The sequence below is a fragment of the Cyprinus carpio genome, chromosome A8 (assembly GCF_018340385.1).
Source record: "Cyprinus carpio isolate SPL01 chromosome A8, ASM1834038v1, whole genome shotgun sequence".
Classification (NCBI taxonomy): Eukaryota; Metazoa; Chordata; class Actinopteri; order Cypriniformes; family Cyprinidae; genus Cyprinus; species Cyprinus carpio.
The window spans coordinates 22,492,026-22,508,766 of NC_056579.1; the positions used below are offsets into that span (position 1 = coordinate 22,492,026).

The window sequence follows — 16,741 nt, forward strand, 5'->3', positions numbered from 1 at the left end:
TTTTTACTTTCTGTTCATCAAAGAATGCTGAAAAAATTATCATGGTTTCCATAAAAATATTAAGAAATAATAATAAATGTTTCTTGAGCACCAAATCAGCATATTAGAATGATTTCTGAAGGATCATGTGGCACTGAAGACTAGAGTAATGATGCTGAAAGATTTTTTTTTTCCTGACAGTGTGTGAAGATCGCCACAGCCAAAGGTCTTAACAGCAACCTGTAGTTACATTCCCAATATAACACCATCTGTTATATTAATGCTAAAATATAAAATTGATAGCAGATTTGGATGAACCACCTTTTTAAAATTCAAAACATTAACACATACACTTGAGTTTTTACACACCATCAAACTGATGTAAACATACAAATAACAGGCTAATAAACTACATTAATTCTGAGAATTGTTTATTGTGAATGTTATTCATATTAAATGTAATCTTTATTGGCCATTCGAGACTTTCATCATATGTTGTGAGTAAAACCCCACAGTCTTTGTCGAATCACAGTGATGCAGCTTCCCATGGTTTTGTCATTTATTACACTAATGTGTGTCCTTGTAAAACCCATTGCATCTATAGTGTAAATGAAGGTTAATAAGTGTTGTGTACATTGTGTTCATTCCAGTCAAAGTGTCTCTAACCGGTTGACTGACGGTGCCGTTATGACGTGTTGTTATTGATCCGTACTCTCATATTCCCTGCTCTCTTCCCGGTAAAGCCGCCCTGCTGCCCGCAAACACACTCTCACTAGAATGGGTCAGCATTTTGTTCAGCTCTCATTATTTATGACATTGTGCTCAGATTCCATCTCCGTGTAATTTATAGATTTTTTATGTCCTCACTTGCTTTGACCTCCCTGTTCTCTTAAGATGATTGTATCTACCTTTTCTGTTCCACACATCAATTATTCATTCTTTCTTTTCATCTATCTGCAGAAAACTGGTTCTGACATTCCACACATCCACACCAGCATCCTGCAAGCACCTGTGGAAATGTGCCGTGGAAAACCAGGCTTTTTACAAGTGAGAGTCCTACTTCTCTCTCTCTCTCTCTCTCTCCCTCTCTCCTCTCCTTTTGGTCTTTTTTATGCAGCACCATTCAAAAGTTTGGGGTCAGTATGATTTTTTTTTAGAAATAAATTAAAACTATCATTTAATAAGCATGCATTTGATCTATCAATAATGACAGTAAAGATATGTATAATGTTATGAAAGAATGCTATTATAAATAAATGCTGTGGTTTATTTAAAAAAAAAAAAAAATCCTGAAAATAAAATCACGATTTCCACAAAAGTATCATAACTGTCTTCATCATCATCATAATAATAATAATAATAATTAGAAATGTTTTTGAGCAATGATTGAGTAATGATAGTAATTAGTAATGTTTTTGTGTATCAGTCACTCCTCACTTCCTTCTCTGCAAATGTCTTCACTGTTAAAACAACATACTACCACAACAAAATTAACAACTATTCTGACTTTCGCACACTTTTCAAAACTTTCTCTTCTCTTCTTTGTCCTCCTTCCCATCCTCCTTCATCAACTCTTACAGCTGATGACTTTGCAGCTTTCTACACAAATAAGACAAGAACCATCAGTGACCAATTCTCCACACCACAGACTGATGATAACTTCATAACAACTAATACACACTCTCTTTCCTCCTTCTCTCCACTCTCAGAGACGGACATTTCCAAACTTATCCTTTCCAATCATCCTACTACTTGTTCACTTAAATCCTATCCCCACTCACCTTCTTCAGGCCATTTCTTCTTCAGTCATACCTTCACTTACTCACATTATCAACACCTCTCTTCACTCTGGTACATTTCCCACAGCATTTAAGCAGGCTCGGGTAATCCCACTGCTTAAGAAACCATCTCTAAATCTAGCACTTTTAGAAAACTACAGACCGGTATCCCTTCTTCCATTCATTGCAAAGACACTTGAGCGGGTTGTGTTCAACCAACTCTCTGTGTTTCTTGTACATAACAACCTCCTGGACAGCAACCAATCTGGCTTCAAAAGCGGCCACTCAACTGAGACTGACCTGCTCTCGGTTACTGAAGCCCTGCGACTGGCAAGAGCAGCTTCCAAATCCACAGTACTCATCTTGCTGGATCTGTCTGCTGATTTTGACACAGTTAACCACCAAGATTCTCCTGTCCACCCTCAGAAAGATGGGCATCTCTGGAACCGCACTCCTGTGATTTAAGTCCTACCTCTCAGGTAGGTCCTTCAGGGTGTCTTGGAGGGGTAAGGTTTCTAAGTCATAACTTCTTTCTACTGGGGTTCCTCAAGGCTCAGTGCTTGGACCACTTCTCTTCTCCATCTACATGACGTCATTAGGATCTGTCATTCAGAAGCATGGCTTTTCTTATCACTGCTCTGCTGATGACACTCAACTCTACTTCTCATTCCAACCAGATGACCCGATGGTAGCTGCTCACATTGCAGCCTGTCTGAGAGACATTTCTAGCTGGATGAAGGACCATCACCTTCAGCTCAACCTTACTGAGACAGAACTGCTTGTGGTTCCAGCTAACCCATCATTTCATAACAACTACTCTATACAGCTGGGTTCATCAACCATAACTCCTTCCAGGACAGCCAGAAACCTAGGAGTTGTGATTGATCATCAGTTAAGCTTCACAGACCATATTGCTACAATGACCCGGTCCTGCAGATTTTCCTTAAACATTAGGAAGATTAGACCCTTCCTGTCAGAGCAAGCCACACAACTTCTTGTCCAAGCTCTTGTTCTCTTCAAACTAGACTATTGTAATGCTCTCTTGGCGGGCCTTCCTGCAATTTCTATCAAGCCTCTGCAACTGATCCAGAATGCAGCAGCGAGAGTTGTCTTCAATGAGCCAAAAAAAGCTCACGTTACTCCTCTCCTCATCAGGTTACACTGGCTACCGGTAGCCGCTCACATCAAATTCAAGGTACTGATGCTTGCCTACAAGACGAGCACTGGTGCTGTACCAATATACCTAAACTCAAACTTATGCGCCCTCCAGAAGTTTGCATTCTGCAAGTGAATGGCGCCTTGTGGTGCCATCCCAAAGAGGTTCAAAATCACTCTCACGGACCTTTTCCTGGACTGTGCCCAGCTGGTGGAATGACCTCCCAATCTCAATTCGAACAGCTGAGTCTTTACTCATTTTCAAAAAACATCTAAAGACTCATCTTTTTGGCCAGCACTTGACCAACTAATACTAACACTTACCCTTTCTTTTCTTTTCTTTTCTTTTCTTTTCTTTTATTTTCTTTTCTTGAAAAAAAAAAACATAGCTACGTGTTCTGTGCTAGACTAACTGAGACTTGTCATAGAACTTGTATACTGTTGTTGTTCTCTCGCTGGTCTGATTGCTTCTATTGTTCTCATTTGTAAGTCGCTTTGGATAAAAGCGTCTGCTAAATGATTAAATGTAAATGTAAATACAAAAGCTTTTGGAGTTAAAGATCAGTGCAAAAGTAGGTATTTTTAGTCATATTTTTCAGAAGAAAATAAATGTAAATACAAAATATTTTTTTGATGATGTCAGTGTTGTGGACTTGTGTTTCCTTCTTTTACTCCTGTCTTAATTCCTGTTTAAAGATCAGTGCAAAAGTAGGTATTTTTAGTCCTCATTATCTTTATTGGGTTCCAGCTGTGTTCTCCCTCATGTCATCATGTTCATTTTTTCCAGGTGTTCCCTCTTTAGTTTCCTTGTCTACTTAAGCCCTGTGTTTCCCTGTTTCTAGCGTCAGCTGTTAATTGTCATCCAAATTTCCAGTGTTTGTATGCCATTGCTTGTTGGTTTAAATTCTAGTCAAAGTATTCTCCTGCATCTCCTCGTTCCTCCCAGAGTGATCGGGATAGAACAGCCGACCAAGACAGTAAGCGGCGCCCTTTCTCCCCGTTTTGTTTTCTCATTTTGTTTAAAAGTGTTTTCTTTTGATTTATTTATGGATCCCCGGAGCAGTTATGTTCTATCTATCAAGACGGCCATCCCCTAGAAGTTTACATCAGGGAATTCCTCACCTGCTCTAAACAGACTTCCCTTTACCGGTGGGCTCCTGTGGACTGTTTCTGGGGTGGTCTGGATGGACCCTGCCCGATTATATCAACCTGGCTTGGTTCGTCTGCAGATCCCGTCTCCTCTCTGCCAGCCCAGAGGCATCACCCATTCGTTCTATCTATCCAAAGCCAACCCCACCGGCCATTCCTCACTCAAGCCTGCCGGCTGCAACGAAGTCAAGCCCACCGGCCATGGCTCTCTCCAGCCTGCCGGCCATTCTGAAGTCAAGCCCACCGGCTGGCCTATTCATCCGTAACCAAAAAAGGAGGAAGAGGAGAAATGGATGGCTCACGGCCCTCTTCCTCACCCGAGAGCACCCACAGAGCTCACTCCAGTGTCGGCTTCAGCCCTAGAGCTCGCACCAGTGTCGACTCCAGCCCCAGAGCTCACTCCAGTGTCGGCTCAGAGAAGGCTCCAATCCCCGAGTGTAGCACAAAAAGGGCAGTAGTTCCCATGTCCAGCCCAGGGAGGGCCACTGTTGCAGAGTTAGGCCTATGGAGGGCCTTGAAAGACGAAATTCTCCCCAAGGATTTTTTTTGGGGGGGTGGGGGGTAGTATGGGTTCATCCGTAGTGGCCGGGCCGAGTGGTGAGGCCAAGGCCACTGAGGCCATCCAGCCATGGCGTCCTGAGTTCCCAGCTGTAGTGGCTGTAGTATGGGTCCACCCGTAGTGGCTGGGCTGAGTGGTGAGGCGGCCTTCTGCGTTCCCTATTCCGCCATGGCTCCCCAAGCTCCCTGTTCCGCCATGGTCTCCTAAACTGTGTGCTCCGCCATGGCCTCCTGATTTCCTTGCTCTGCCATGGCCTCCTGGACTGTATGCTCTGCCATGGCCTCCTGAACTGCCTGCTCCGCCATGGCTTCCTAGTCTGCCTGCCCCACCATGGCTGCCCCCAACTACCTGCTCCGCCATGGTGCCCTGAACCTCCCGCTCCCTGCCGTGGCACCCTGGACTGCCTGATCTGCCATGGCTCCTGGGACCAGTGTTGGGCAAGTTACTCTTTTTTAAGGGGGGGGGGTAGTATGGGTCCACCCGTAGTGGCCAGGCTGAGTGGTGAGGCCAAGGCCACAGAGGCCGTCCAGCCATGGTGTCCTGAGTTCCCAGCTGTAGTGGCTGGGCTGAGTGGCAAGGCCAAGGCCAGATGTGGTGTCCGGACATGGTGACGAGGCCAAGGCCACGGAGGCTGTCCAGCCATGGCCTTCTGTATTCCCTATTCCACCATGGCTCCTCGAGCTCCCTTTTTCACCATGGTCTCCTAAACTGTATGCTCCGCCATGGCCTCCTGAGTTCCTTGGTCCGCAATGGCCTCCTGAACTGTCGGCTCCGCCATGGCCTCCTGAACTGCCTGCTCCGCCATGGATTCTTAGTCTGCTTGCTCCTCTATGGCTTCCTGGTCTGCCTGCCCTGCCATGGCGCCCCCTACTACCTGCTCCACCATTGGACCCTGGACTGCCTAATCTGCCATGGCTCCTGGGACCAGTGTTGGGCAAGTTACTCTGAAAATGTAATCAAATTACTGATTACTCCTTTTAAAAGTAATCATGTTACTGTTCTGATTACTTTATTTCAAAAGTAATTAGTAATTAGTTACATTACTAGTTACATTACTTTTTTCTCCATGAAATTTATGAAATCCCAGCATGCACGCCGATAAATATTTGTTATTAAAGCATCAACATTTACAGAACACTGTTATTTTCAACTAAAGCAAAGAGTGCTGTATTTATAATCTATAAAAGACATCTCAGTTAATCACAATCTCACAAATCTCTTTTATAACACAATAAATATATGCATGATAAATCTTTCATAATGTCTACAATTCGTGTGTTATAATGAGAGGATTCGTGAGCACGCAAATTTCAGCACTGCATTGCTCAAGGCAGCAAACACGTGTTATAGCCTAAATAGAAACTCTGCATACGCTTGCACCTGTTAATCATTTAAACTTTATATCAGTTCATGTTGCTTTTGTGCAATAGATGAATAACAATTTATTTGTTTTAGATATTTTATGTTTAGAAATTTCTTTTTTGCGGGAGACCCAGAGATCATTTTATCCTCCCGCACCCCGCACACACATGAGTATCTACCCGCTTGCACCAGCACTCGCTCATCGTGTCCCGCGCTGCAATCTGTTGCGTCAGAGCTCGCGGGAGCAGGTTTCTAATCCCATGGCACTTTACTCGACAGTGCATGTGCTACATCCTTTTTATCTCTAGATTATAAAACACTGCATTCTGTCAGCAATGTAATGCAGCAGTAACATATAGAGACCTCGGCTTGTAACTATACTCTAATTACTATTTTAAAAAATTATAACACGTTAAATTACTCCGTTACTAAAAAAGTTATCAAATTACAGTAATGCGTTACTGCCCAACACTGCCTGGGACTGCCTGTCCTGCCATGGCCCCCTGAGCTCCCTGATCCACCCTTGAGGCCTCCTGTGTCTCCATCCTGTACCAGCCTCCAGGGCGCCCACCCCACCTCCCCGGTGGAATTGTTACAGTGCGGCCCCCTGAGCTCCCGAGAATTGTTACAGTGCGTACAGTGGACTTGTATTGCCTTAGGGTGACCAAACGTGAAATTTTCCCAGGACACGTCTTGGCCAGGATTTCTATATTACCTAAAATATTGATGTTTTGGATTTGTTTGCACTGCACAGACCAATTGTTGTATGACAAAGTACCGTGAGAGCTCTAGAGAGTAGACGGCTTCTTGTGCTTTTGAATCGCTCTCACGGTACTTTGATGTCATACACCGATCGGTATGCTCAGTGCTGTTCCAAGTCGAACACTAATATGTAAATTCCTTGTCTACTTAAGCTCCGTGTTTCCCTGTTTCCAGCGTCGGCTGTTAATTGTCATCCAAAGTTCCAGTGTTTGTATCCTGTTGCTTGTTGGATTAAATTCTAGTCAAAGTATTCTCATGCATCTCCTTGTTCTTCACAGAGTGATCGTGACAGATATAACTGTAAACATAATAGAATAGGGAATGCAATTCAAACGTACCTTTGTTTGAATGTTTTATTGTTTCACTCATTTAAAAAAAAGTGGAGATGTCAACAGAAAATATGTATGTTAAATATGTTAAAGTGAAATTTAAATTAAGTTTCAATGAAAGCATTAAATATACATTTTTAGATTTTGCATTCCACACTAACAGAGTTACATCTATATAATAATGTGACTAAGTTGTGGATCCTGGTAATTATATCAGTATGAGGTCATGGGGTAAAACGCAGCACACAGATGGCACGGTTAGCTGAGACTGATCCTGATATAAATGACTCGATGTCTTTCTCTGTCTCTAGTTACTCTGTGTGAGTGGTGTCACGTTACTGTTGAAAGCCCGTTAATTAAGAGCTTAAATGCCAGCCAGACAGCAGGCCTGCCTCTGTCAAACAACAACACTGGCTTCATATTAACACACACACATCAGTCAGTCAATCACAAACTGCTTTTAATAATCAGGCCACACTGTATATGCTCTCTTTTGCACTGATTATGGGAGAAAAGCTGCTGAATTCTGCTGAATGGATTTAAATAGAGCAAAGAGGATTAAATAGAAATGAGAACACTGCATCTTTTCAGTGGCAGAATAAAAATTCAATAGTCCTTTAAAAATGTTATTGTAACAAGTTTGAATTTGAATGTAGTTAATGGGACACAAGAGAGATTGAAGTGTAGGCGACCCAATTTGAGCCTAAATAACTAAATGTTTGTTTACTGCTTTTTCTCTGATTTAGATGTGCAAAATCCAGTCAGATCAAGACTGTGTCCAGCAGTAGTATAATTTTCAAGGGAAGCAGATTTCGCTACAGGTGAGATCACATGCTTATCTGATGGAAGTGAACCTTATGTCAAACATGCTGGCATTATTATTTAATATGATTGTTTCTGGTTTGATTCCAGTGGTCGGGTGGCTAAAGAAGTCATTGAAGCCAGTTCAAAGATTCAGAGAGATCCTCCTGTTGTACACAGGTCAGCCTCCACTTGAAGTATATCCTACTGTCACTTCTCCACACTTCATTTACTTCAGGCTGTTCAAATGGTTCAATATTACGGAGCCAGATCAGCCTCAAAAATAATACATTTACAAAACAAAATTCATAAAGGCACAGCAATTTACATTGACATAAATTCTTAAATGTGTGATGGGAATTAATTCAAAAACTTGATATATACATATTTGTGTAAACATTTTAAATTTACGAGTGTCACTATTAACTACATGTAGCATTTATATTACTAACATATTGCTGTTTATTAGTACTTATAAAGCACATATTATTGACTTATTCTTATTCTGCATGACTATATTTTAGATCCCTTAATCTCTACCCCATACCTAAACCTAGCTACTACCTTACTAACTATTAATAAACAGCCAATTAGGAGTTTATTGAGGCAAAATAATAGTTAATAGTGAGAATTGGAACTTAAAGTTTTGTATTGTGAACATGATATTATGTCTACATAGTCATACTTTTTTTTTTTTTAATGATTTGACTTTCAGTTCAGAAGTTCATGTTTTAACATTTTTGCCTCTGTGTCTGTTTCTATGGCCGTTTCAGGTCTCAGTTTGGTCAAAGCAGAAGCTTTATTTCACTCAGTCATAAACAGCTGATAATGAACATGGAGCCTCTCCTTCCAGCATTGAGCTCCAGCAGGGAAAACAGAGACTCCTCCGCAAACAACGGTAACACACCTGCATACACACACACATCAACAGTGCACCTTCCTCCCCTGTAAAGATCTATAACTCTAAAAAAAATGAAAAGAAAAGTACCTTACAAAATACCAACAAATATGATTCTGATCCATCCATGAGACTCTAGTCATATTAGTATTCTAGCAAGCTGTTTTTTCCTACAAAAAAATAAAATAAAAATGAGACACTGCACCTTTAAAACAGACCGTGTTATCATGTATAACACCCTCAGTTCTCCAGGGATCTGTTCAGATTGAGCCGATGAGCTACTGGTATCTGTAGAGACTCCAATCAGAGCTTTAAAAATACTTGTGAATCTCCCAGCAGACGGCATGTTAGCAGTGATTAATACAAGGCCTGCCCAGGCTTGAGCTGATCGAGGTGTGCGTTGAAGCAATGACACACAACTACACATGATTATGAAGATAGAAGTTGCTGGTTTAATGAAGTCCGTAAACTGAATCAATTAGCTGTTTAAACTGGAATCATTGAGGCTGAGTGAAGGAGGAGCAGGACTAGTGCGTTTCACGTGATGAAGACGTGGAGTCCATGTGAGGAGACCTGACCTGTTTCATCAATGCTAAGCACTTCACAGATCCAGTTACCAGAGGACAGGACAAGCTTTTAAGGACTGAATGTCACACTGGCCCTTGCCCATCCTTTATGAAAACAAGGTGCTTGCTAAAACAGGCTATCACTTCTACACTTTAATAAATAGTAAAATTTACAGTTAAAATCTGGCAGATTTGGTTGCAAGAAATTTACCATAAAAATATGGTAGCAACATTTTAAGTTTGACAGACTGGATTTAAATTTACTGTAAAAATGCATATTAGCGCTGTCTATTGATTACAATTTTTAATCAAATTAATTACATTATATGGTGATTAATTATTTGAATGAATTGCAAATAAAATTTGGCCGTGAAAATACCCCCAAAAGATAATTTAAAGCCATCATTGTGTTAAATGAGAAACGAATTAATTTAATTTAATTTAATTTAAATGAGAAACGTATCAGTAGACATTACAAAAAGCAGCTTAAGAAAGAAATATTTTGATCAACATAAAATTTATTACACATTTAGGCATCCATAAACTATAGAACATAAAAGAAGATAATCTGAGAAACATCTAAGTATTTTTTTTTTCATATGTGAAAGTCATTGGTAACCAAATCAGCTTGGTTACCAACAGTCGTCGAAATACTTTTATGTTCCACAAAAGAAAGAAATTCAGGTTTGAAACGACATGAGGGTGAGTAAATGATTTTTCATTTTTGGGTGAACTGTCACTTTATATTTTTATTTTTAATGAAATGATACTCTGAATAAGAAACAAAAACTGCCAGTAGGTGACGGAAATGTCTTTATGAGAAAGTCACTGAGTCATTCATTCATAAGATTCGTTCAAACTGCTGATTCATTCAGGAATGAAGTAAATGACTCTCTTTATGAATGGGCCACTGAATCATTGGTTCACCCGGTTCATTCAAAACGTGGATTCATTCAGAAACAAATGTTGCTCAGAGATGCACTACTGTGGCTTTATAGGCCACATTTTCTTTGGCAAAATTGATCAAAAACAGACAATATTGTGTTTAAAATATAACACAATATTAACTTATTTACTCAACTGTTGTATAAAATCACATTTGCACTCGTGCTATTCAAGACAAAAACAACACTTGTGATATTGGTGAAAAAGGAGTGCGCTTAATTGTATTGAATGTGCACTTGTGGTGTACTTCAAATATTAAAAGTAAAATTTATATAATTTTAATATATTTGAAATATACTAAATTTCAACTTGCAAATATATAATTGCATATATGTACATGCATGACGTACAAGTTTCAATAGCAATGACATTAAAGCATATTTTAGTTGATCATAAATGCTTGTCAGTACATTCAACAGTACACTTTAACCACATTTCAAAGACAAGTCCTACTTAAGAACCACTCTTAAGTTCAATTATTGCATTTAATATAAATGTAAACTATTATACATTTTCATTTAATTGCAGATAATATACTGTGAAATTAAGTGTCAAATTATTAGCACTCACTAAAGCATAATATGTTAAAGTACATAATTTCTGTTTTGTTCTTTTTCACATGGAAGTACCTCACCATAAACTCAGCTTTTGCCTTTGTTTTTGTAAAGAAAAGAAGGGACAGGTTGAATTTTTGCGTGGTAATCAACATTATGCATAAAATACTATCAAATGGGCTTAGCTTGTATTGAACCCAGAATATTCTGGCATTGAGATTTGTGAGCTCCAGTGAAGGTGAACATTATTCAGCTCTGGTGTTCCATTATTATCTGGTCATGGAGTATTAATAAAATAATAAAAGGAGTCAGAGATTGTTCGGGGTCTACAGCAGGACGTCTCAAAGCCGGATATGTGTGATGTCTGCTGGCTGTACTGTACTCCGGACTGGAGCTTTTCATCATGATTAGCAAAGCCTTGTGCTATGCCTGAGGCTGTATAAATAGCTCTTCCTGCATTTGGGCTGATCCGGCCTTAATGCCCCGACTTTGTTCACATGTCCGCTATCCGGTGAAGCAAAGGGGCTGGCAGGACCCCATCCTATGAGCCTTAACCCACCCAGAAGAGTCCCAGACAGTTTTTGACACCATTTAAGCCAGCAGAACCCGTGAGAAGGTCATTGTGCCGTGAGTTTGAGGTGGATTGAGAGGGAGCTGCCGAGGGCTCAGATATGGAAGTTTTCAGAGAGCAGGAGGAGTGTGTGGTGGGTCATGAAACGATTGCTGAGGAAGGTCTCCGGGAGGAGGAGGATGTAGATGAGGTTCTGAATGCGGCTCTGGAGGAGAGTTTAGAGGAGCGAGCAGATGCCCTGCGCTGTCAGGTGAAGATCACCACACGTCACAACCTGCAGCTCCGCTTGGCCAACTACACGGCACGAGACGTCTACGTGCGGCTGCTCGGCCACGGAGATCGCATCTCAGGAACCGGTATGGAAGCTCCCAGTGTTAGCATCTAAAATGGTGATTGTAAGGGTGGACTAGATGCAGGATCATTCCTACTTCATTTCTTCATTGAATAGCAATTTTGCATCATTCTGAAAACTTAAAGAGATGGTGAAAAATTTGTCATCCATTTACTTACCTCGTATCATTCCAAAGTTGTTCCGAATGTTAAAAAAAAAATAATTATTCTGAAAACAGTCTTTTTTTGTCATTTCCGTGGAAGTCAGTGGTCACTAAAACTGTTTGGTTACCAACATTCTTAAAAATATCTTCTTCTGCGTTCTGCAGAAATAAGTAAGCCATACAGGTTTGGAATGACATGAGTATGAGTAAATTATGACAGACTTTTCATTTCTTGGTGATCTATTCTTTTAAAGCAGCAGAAAACTCTTGACTCTTTAACTCTTGAAAAGCAGGAATAATGAAATAACTGATTCAATTAAACACAGCATAAACATAATACTACAACTTGCATCTGCATCTGCAATGCACGTGAACTTGAATTAAATTGACAGTTCACTCAAAAATGAAAATTCTGTTGAGCACAAAAGAAGATATTTTGGAAAAAATGTAACAGTTGATGGTAGCCATTGACTTCCATAGTATTTGTTTTTATACTATGGCTCCTCTTAGCTTGACATTAGTAGGTAACATGTCAAGGTGTCATGCAAAACCCTATTTAAACATTAAACACTATTGTTAGTGTTTACCTATAGCAGGTGTGTTTATCATATCTTTCACAAAAAGTAGGGTATTTTTTCCATACTATGGAAGTCAATGGTGACCGTCATCTGTCTGGTTACCCACATTCTTCAGAATATTTTATTTTGTGCTCAACAGAAGAGAGAAACTCAACCAGGTTTGGAACAGCTTTTAATTTTTGAGTGAACTGTCCCTTTAAGTGATGTGAAAGTCAGAATGTCTAAGACATGTTGTGAATATATTCTTTCTATAACATAAATCAAACACACACACACACACACACACACACACACACACACACACAGATTCAGTGTTAATTCATTCACACTCTGTGGCTTACCAAACAGAAATGATAAAGTAATTAACATAGTTGAAGTTTCAAATAAAAGCATTCAAATGCATTAACTTCTATTTAATTTCATTTTTAAAGTTTTATTATTATTATTATTATTATTATTATTTATTTATTTATTTTGTGTAGGCAATTAACCATTTTCTTTAGAAAATGAAAAAAAAAAAATTCTCTGTGCTTTGCTGTTATGACACATCATAGGAGGGGAGATCATATCAACTTTTGTGTCAAATGACATTCTTCCCTTTTCTTTTTCTTTTTATGTCTTTCACACTGTTTAAGAAAATCACCCTCTTGTTTAGTTATTGTTGCATCTAACTGTTGCCATAGTGAGTCTGTTGCTAGTGACGACTGTTGCCTCCTCCTGGGCTAAATGGCTCTTTATGTGTCGCTATGGTGACATCTTCTCTTTGCCCATACGCTTGCATCTACTCACTAAAGTGTGTTTCTGTAGAAGCTGTTCAATAGATAACTCATGATTATCCAATTAGTTTGACTAATCTTACATTTCAGGAGCTGTTAATTGGCCGTCAGTGCTGATGCCCTGAAATCTGGTACATCCTGTCAATGACGGATCATTCAGTTACCGAGTGTGGAATTCATGCTTTTCATGCAACAATCCAGTTTTTATCTGAAGAGACGTGAATTCTTTTTTGATAGTATGTAAAAGTATCCTTGTGAAATGAGAGGATGGTTACATCAGACATCATTGCAGAGCTCTATGTGTGTTAGAGAGTAGCTGCATGGAGAAGCATCGACGTCACTGACAACTTAACCGGGAGACTGGTCTTAATCCACACTAGTCAGGCAGCTGGGTCTATATTTAGACTTACACAGCCGTGCCTCTCAACTGCTGGATAAAACACAAAAAGAGCAATAGCTTTGAAGTAGTATTATTATTATTTTAATATTTTATTAAATGTTATTTTTATTGTATATATTTATCTAGATTCTACCTATTATTCCTAAAAATGTATTTGCATATATATATAAGTTGTTGAAACTAAAACCATAAAAACTTTTTCATAACTTGAAATAACGTTAACTAAAATGTACTGGAAATTAATTATTTAATCTAGTTGCCAATGCAACATTTCTTGTAAAAAAAATAAATAAATAAAAAAAATAAAATAAAACTATACAGACATGTTTTTAATAAACAAAAATTAATAAAAATGACAAAAGCACACAACCAAATTAATAAAATTACTATTCTAAAATTTCTCTTAGAAAATATTATTATAAATAAGTATTCTTACTAAGCATTAGTATTCTTGTGGCTTATGCCAAAGTGCAATTTTCCTAAATAAATAAATAAATAAATCGTTACAGTTTTTTACCCCCTCATAAAAGTGCAAACTTAATAAAATAGTGAATAATATTGCTTCTTAAATTGTTAGTTATGTATATACTGTATGGGTAAATTTGGGTCATATTTTTAGCCATCATTTACACAAGAAGATATTTAGAAGAATGTGGGTAACTAAACAGTTGCTGGTCCCTATTGACTTCCATAATATATTTTGAAATATATATATATATATATATAGATATATAATATATATATATATATTATATATTCCTGTGGGTAACCAAACAGTTGCTGGTCCCTATTGACTTCCTTCCAATACATTCTTCAAAATATATTCTTGTGTGTCCAGCAGAAGAAAGTAAGTCATACAGATTTGGCGTAAACAATGACAGAATGTTCATTTTTGGCTAAACTATCCCTTTCAGAGCTTTCAGTGATTACACAACCAACTGTTCACTCTGCAGGACTGTCGGCTTTGAAAGACTCGGTTCATCTGTCTCCACTGAAACCATCGGTCACTTCTGAGGAGGTGGAGGTGAGGGAAAACCACGTTCAGGAAAGACGTGAAGACGAGGCCGTCAACAGGATGAAAGCGGATGAGGAAAGGAGAGAGATACACGTAGACCATGAAGATGAAGCGTGCGCTGCTCTCACCATATCTGACGCAGAGTACAGCCCGTGTGCCAGCGTGGTGCCCACGCCGGTGGAGGAGAGCCAGGGCGGCCTAAACCTGCTGTTCCAGAGTCCCGCGCGGCTGCTGAAGGAGCTGCACGCCGACCCAGAGATGCAGCTGGAGCTCCAGGCCGAGAGGGAGCGGGAACTCGCCAGAGAGGCGTTTCGTCAGTCGCTGTGCAGCCCGTTGAGTGGACGGCAGCAGATGCAGGCCTGCCTGCTCAGTGCCGCCCGTCTAGTGGTGATGGCCACGGGTCTCCTCGTGATTCTGCTTCCCCTCCTCCTCGTGCTGCTGGAGTCGGACCTGGACATCTCGTTCTTACATGACATCCGGCAGACGCCCGAGTTTGAGCAGTTCCACTACGAGTACTACTGCCCCCTGCGCCGCTGGTTCCTCTGCAAACTGGAACTCATGACGGAGCAGCTCTGGGGCGACTGAGGCTCACAGGGAACGGGGGGTGGGAATATAATGGACAGGACAGGTTTGCTTTCCTACATCACATGATTTATTCATTCACACACCGATACGTTCTCGTAGCAGTACTGGAGGCAGTTTTCTAGCGGTAGCACTGTAGTTGTCTAGTGTTTTAGCCATAGCGTTAGACAGCAGACAGCAGCATGGGCCTTTAAATGGTTAAGCCAGCTTCATTAAAGGTGTACGACAAGCACAGCACTGATATAAATGCATTGGCGCATTATACATTTCAACACTGATGATGGATATGTATGCCTTTTCAATATTTTCATTCATTTCAACTGCCTGTTGTCATAAACATGAGTGTCAGTCAGGGTCCAAAATGAACTTTTTGCCCTACATTTCAATGGTGAGTTTTCTGGATGAATAATTTAATTTTAAATTATTTTGCAGGTTTTTCTTTGTTTTGGTCTTCCTTCGACTATTTATAAACCCCCTTTCTGTCTATATATGAAAGTTTGAGGTCAGGGGCTATTTTTTTTTTTTTTTTTTTTTAAGAAATTAATACTTTTATTCAGCAAGGATGCATTAAAGTGATCAAAAGTAACAAGATGAATAATATTACAGAAGATTTCATATAAACACTGTTGTCTTGAACTTTCAAGTATCCTAAAAAAATATCAGGGTACTAAAAATAAATATAAGATTCTAAAAAAAGATCAGGGTTCTAAAAACATCAGGGTTCTAAAAAAAAATCAGGGTTCTAAAAAATAAGAGGGGGGGGGGGGCACAACTGTTTTCAATATTAATAATAATAAAAAAAAAGTTCCTTGAGCAGCAAATCAGCATATTAAAATGGTCATGTGACACTGAAGTCTGGTGTAATGATGCTGAAAATTCAGCTTTATCACCACAGGAATAAATTACATTTTAAAATATATTAAAATGGGAAAAAGCTACTTTAAATTGTAATAACATTTCACAGTATTACTGTTTTTACTGTATTTTTGATCAAATAAATACAACTTCAGCCATAGGAGTCGATGGAATCAATGCATTTACAAAAATAATCAGTTCTTATCAGCTCATGCAACATACAGTATAGTAGTTAATCATCACACAATTTCTAGACACATTATGAAATTGTTACTCATATTTCTGTTTTGCTAGCAGAAATGTTATGGCACATGGCCTCCTAGCTTAATTTGTCATAGTTAAATTTTCCACTGAGGTTAAAGTTGTTAGTAGATGCACAATCTTTCTTTTGTAGGCTATTTGTGTCTCTTTGATTTGATTTACTTATAATCGGTGAGGCTCACTGTTTAAACGTGTTACACAACCAGCCAACTGGCCTGTAAAACATTTTTTGTTATTCACATTCGATGCTTGCAGAAGTTCATTTTGGACCCTGATGCCGGTTTGAGTGTGAAATCTGGTATAAACTCATATGAAGAGTCCATTTGGAATGATTTGATGTTTTTGACTCAATCAACCTCCATAACAACACAA

The 16,741-nt window shown here is 39.4% G+C and overlaps 1 protein-coding gene across 1 annotated transcript in view; it reads left to right on the forward strand.

Annotated features, from left to right (window-relative positions):
• The window catches only part of LOC109073333 (FERM domain-containing protein 3-like), a 41,369-nt gene extending 25,356 nt beyond the window's left edge, over nt 1-16,013 (forward strand). The window contains exons 11-15 of the mRNA XM_042762826.1: nt 940-1,026; nt 7,820-7,894; nt 7,986-8,054; nt 8,648-8,772; nt 14,610-16,013. Of these exons, the coding sequence (XP_042618760.1) occupies nt 940-1,026; nt 7,820-7,894; nt 7,986-8,054; nt 8,648-8,772; nt 14,610-15,256 (1,003 nt within the window). The 3' untranslated portion in view covers nt 15,257-16,013. The remainder of the gene's footprint in view (nt 1-939; nt 1,027-7,819; nt 7,895-7,985; nt 8,055-8,647; nt 8,773-14,609) is intronic.
• Nucleotides 16,014-16,741: the final 728 nt, after the last annotated feature.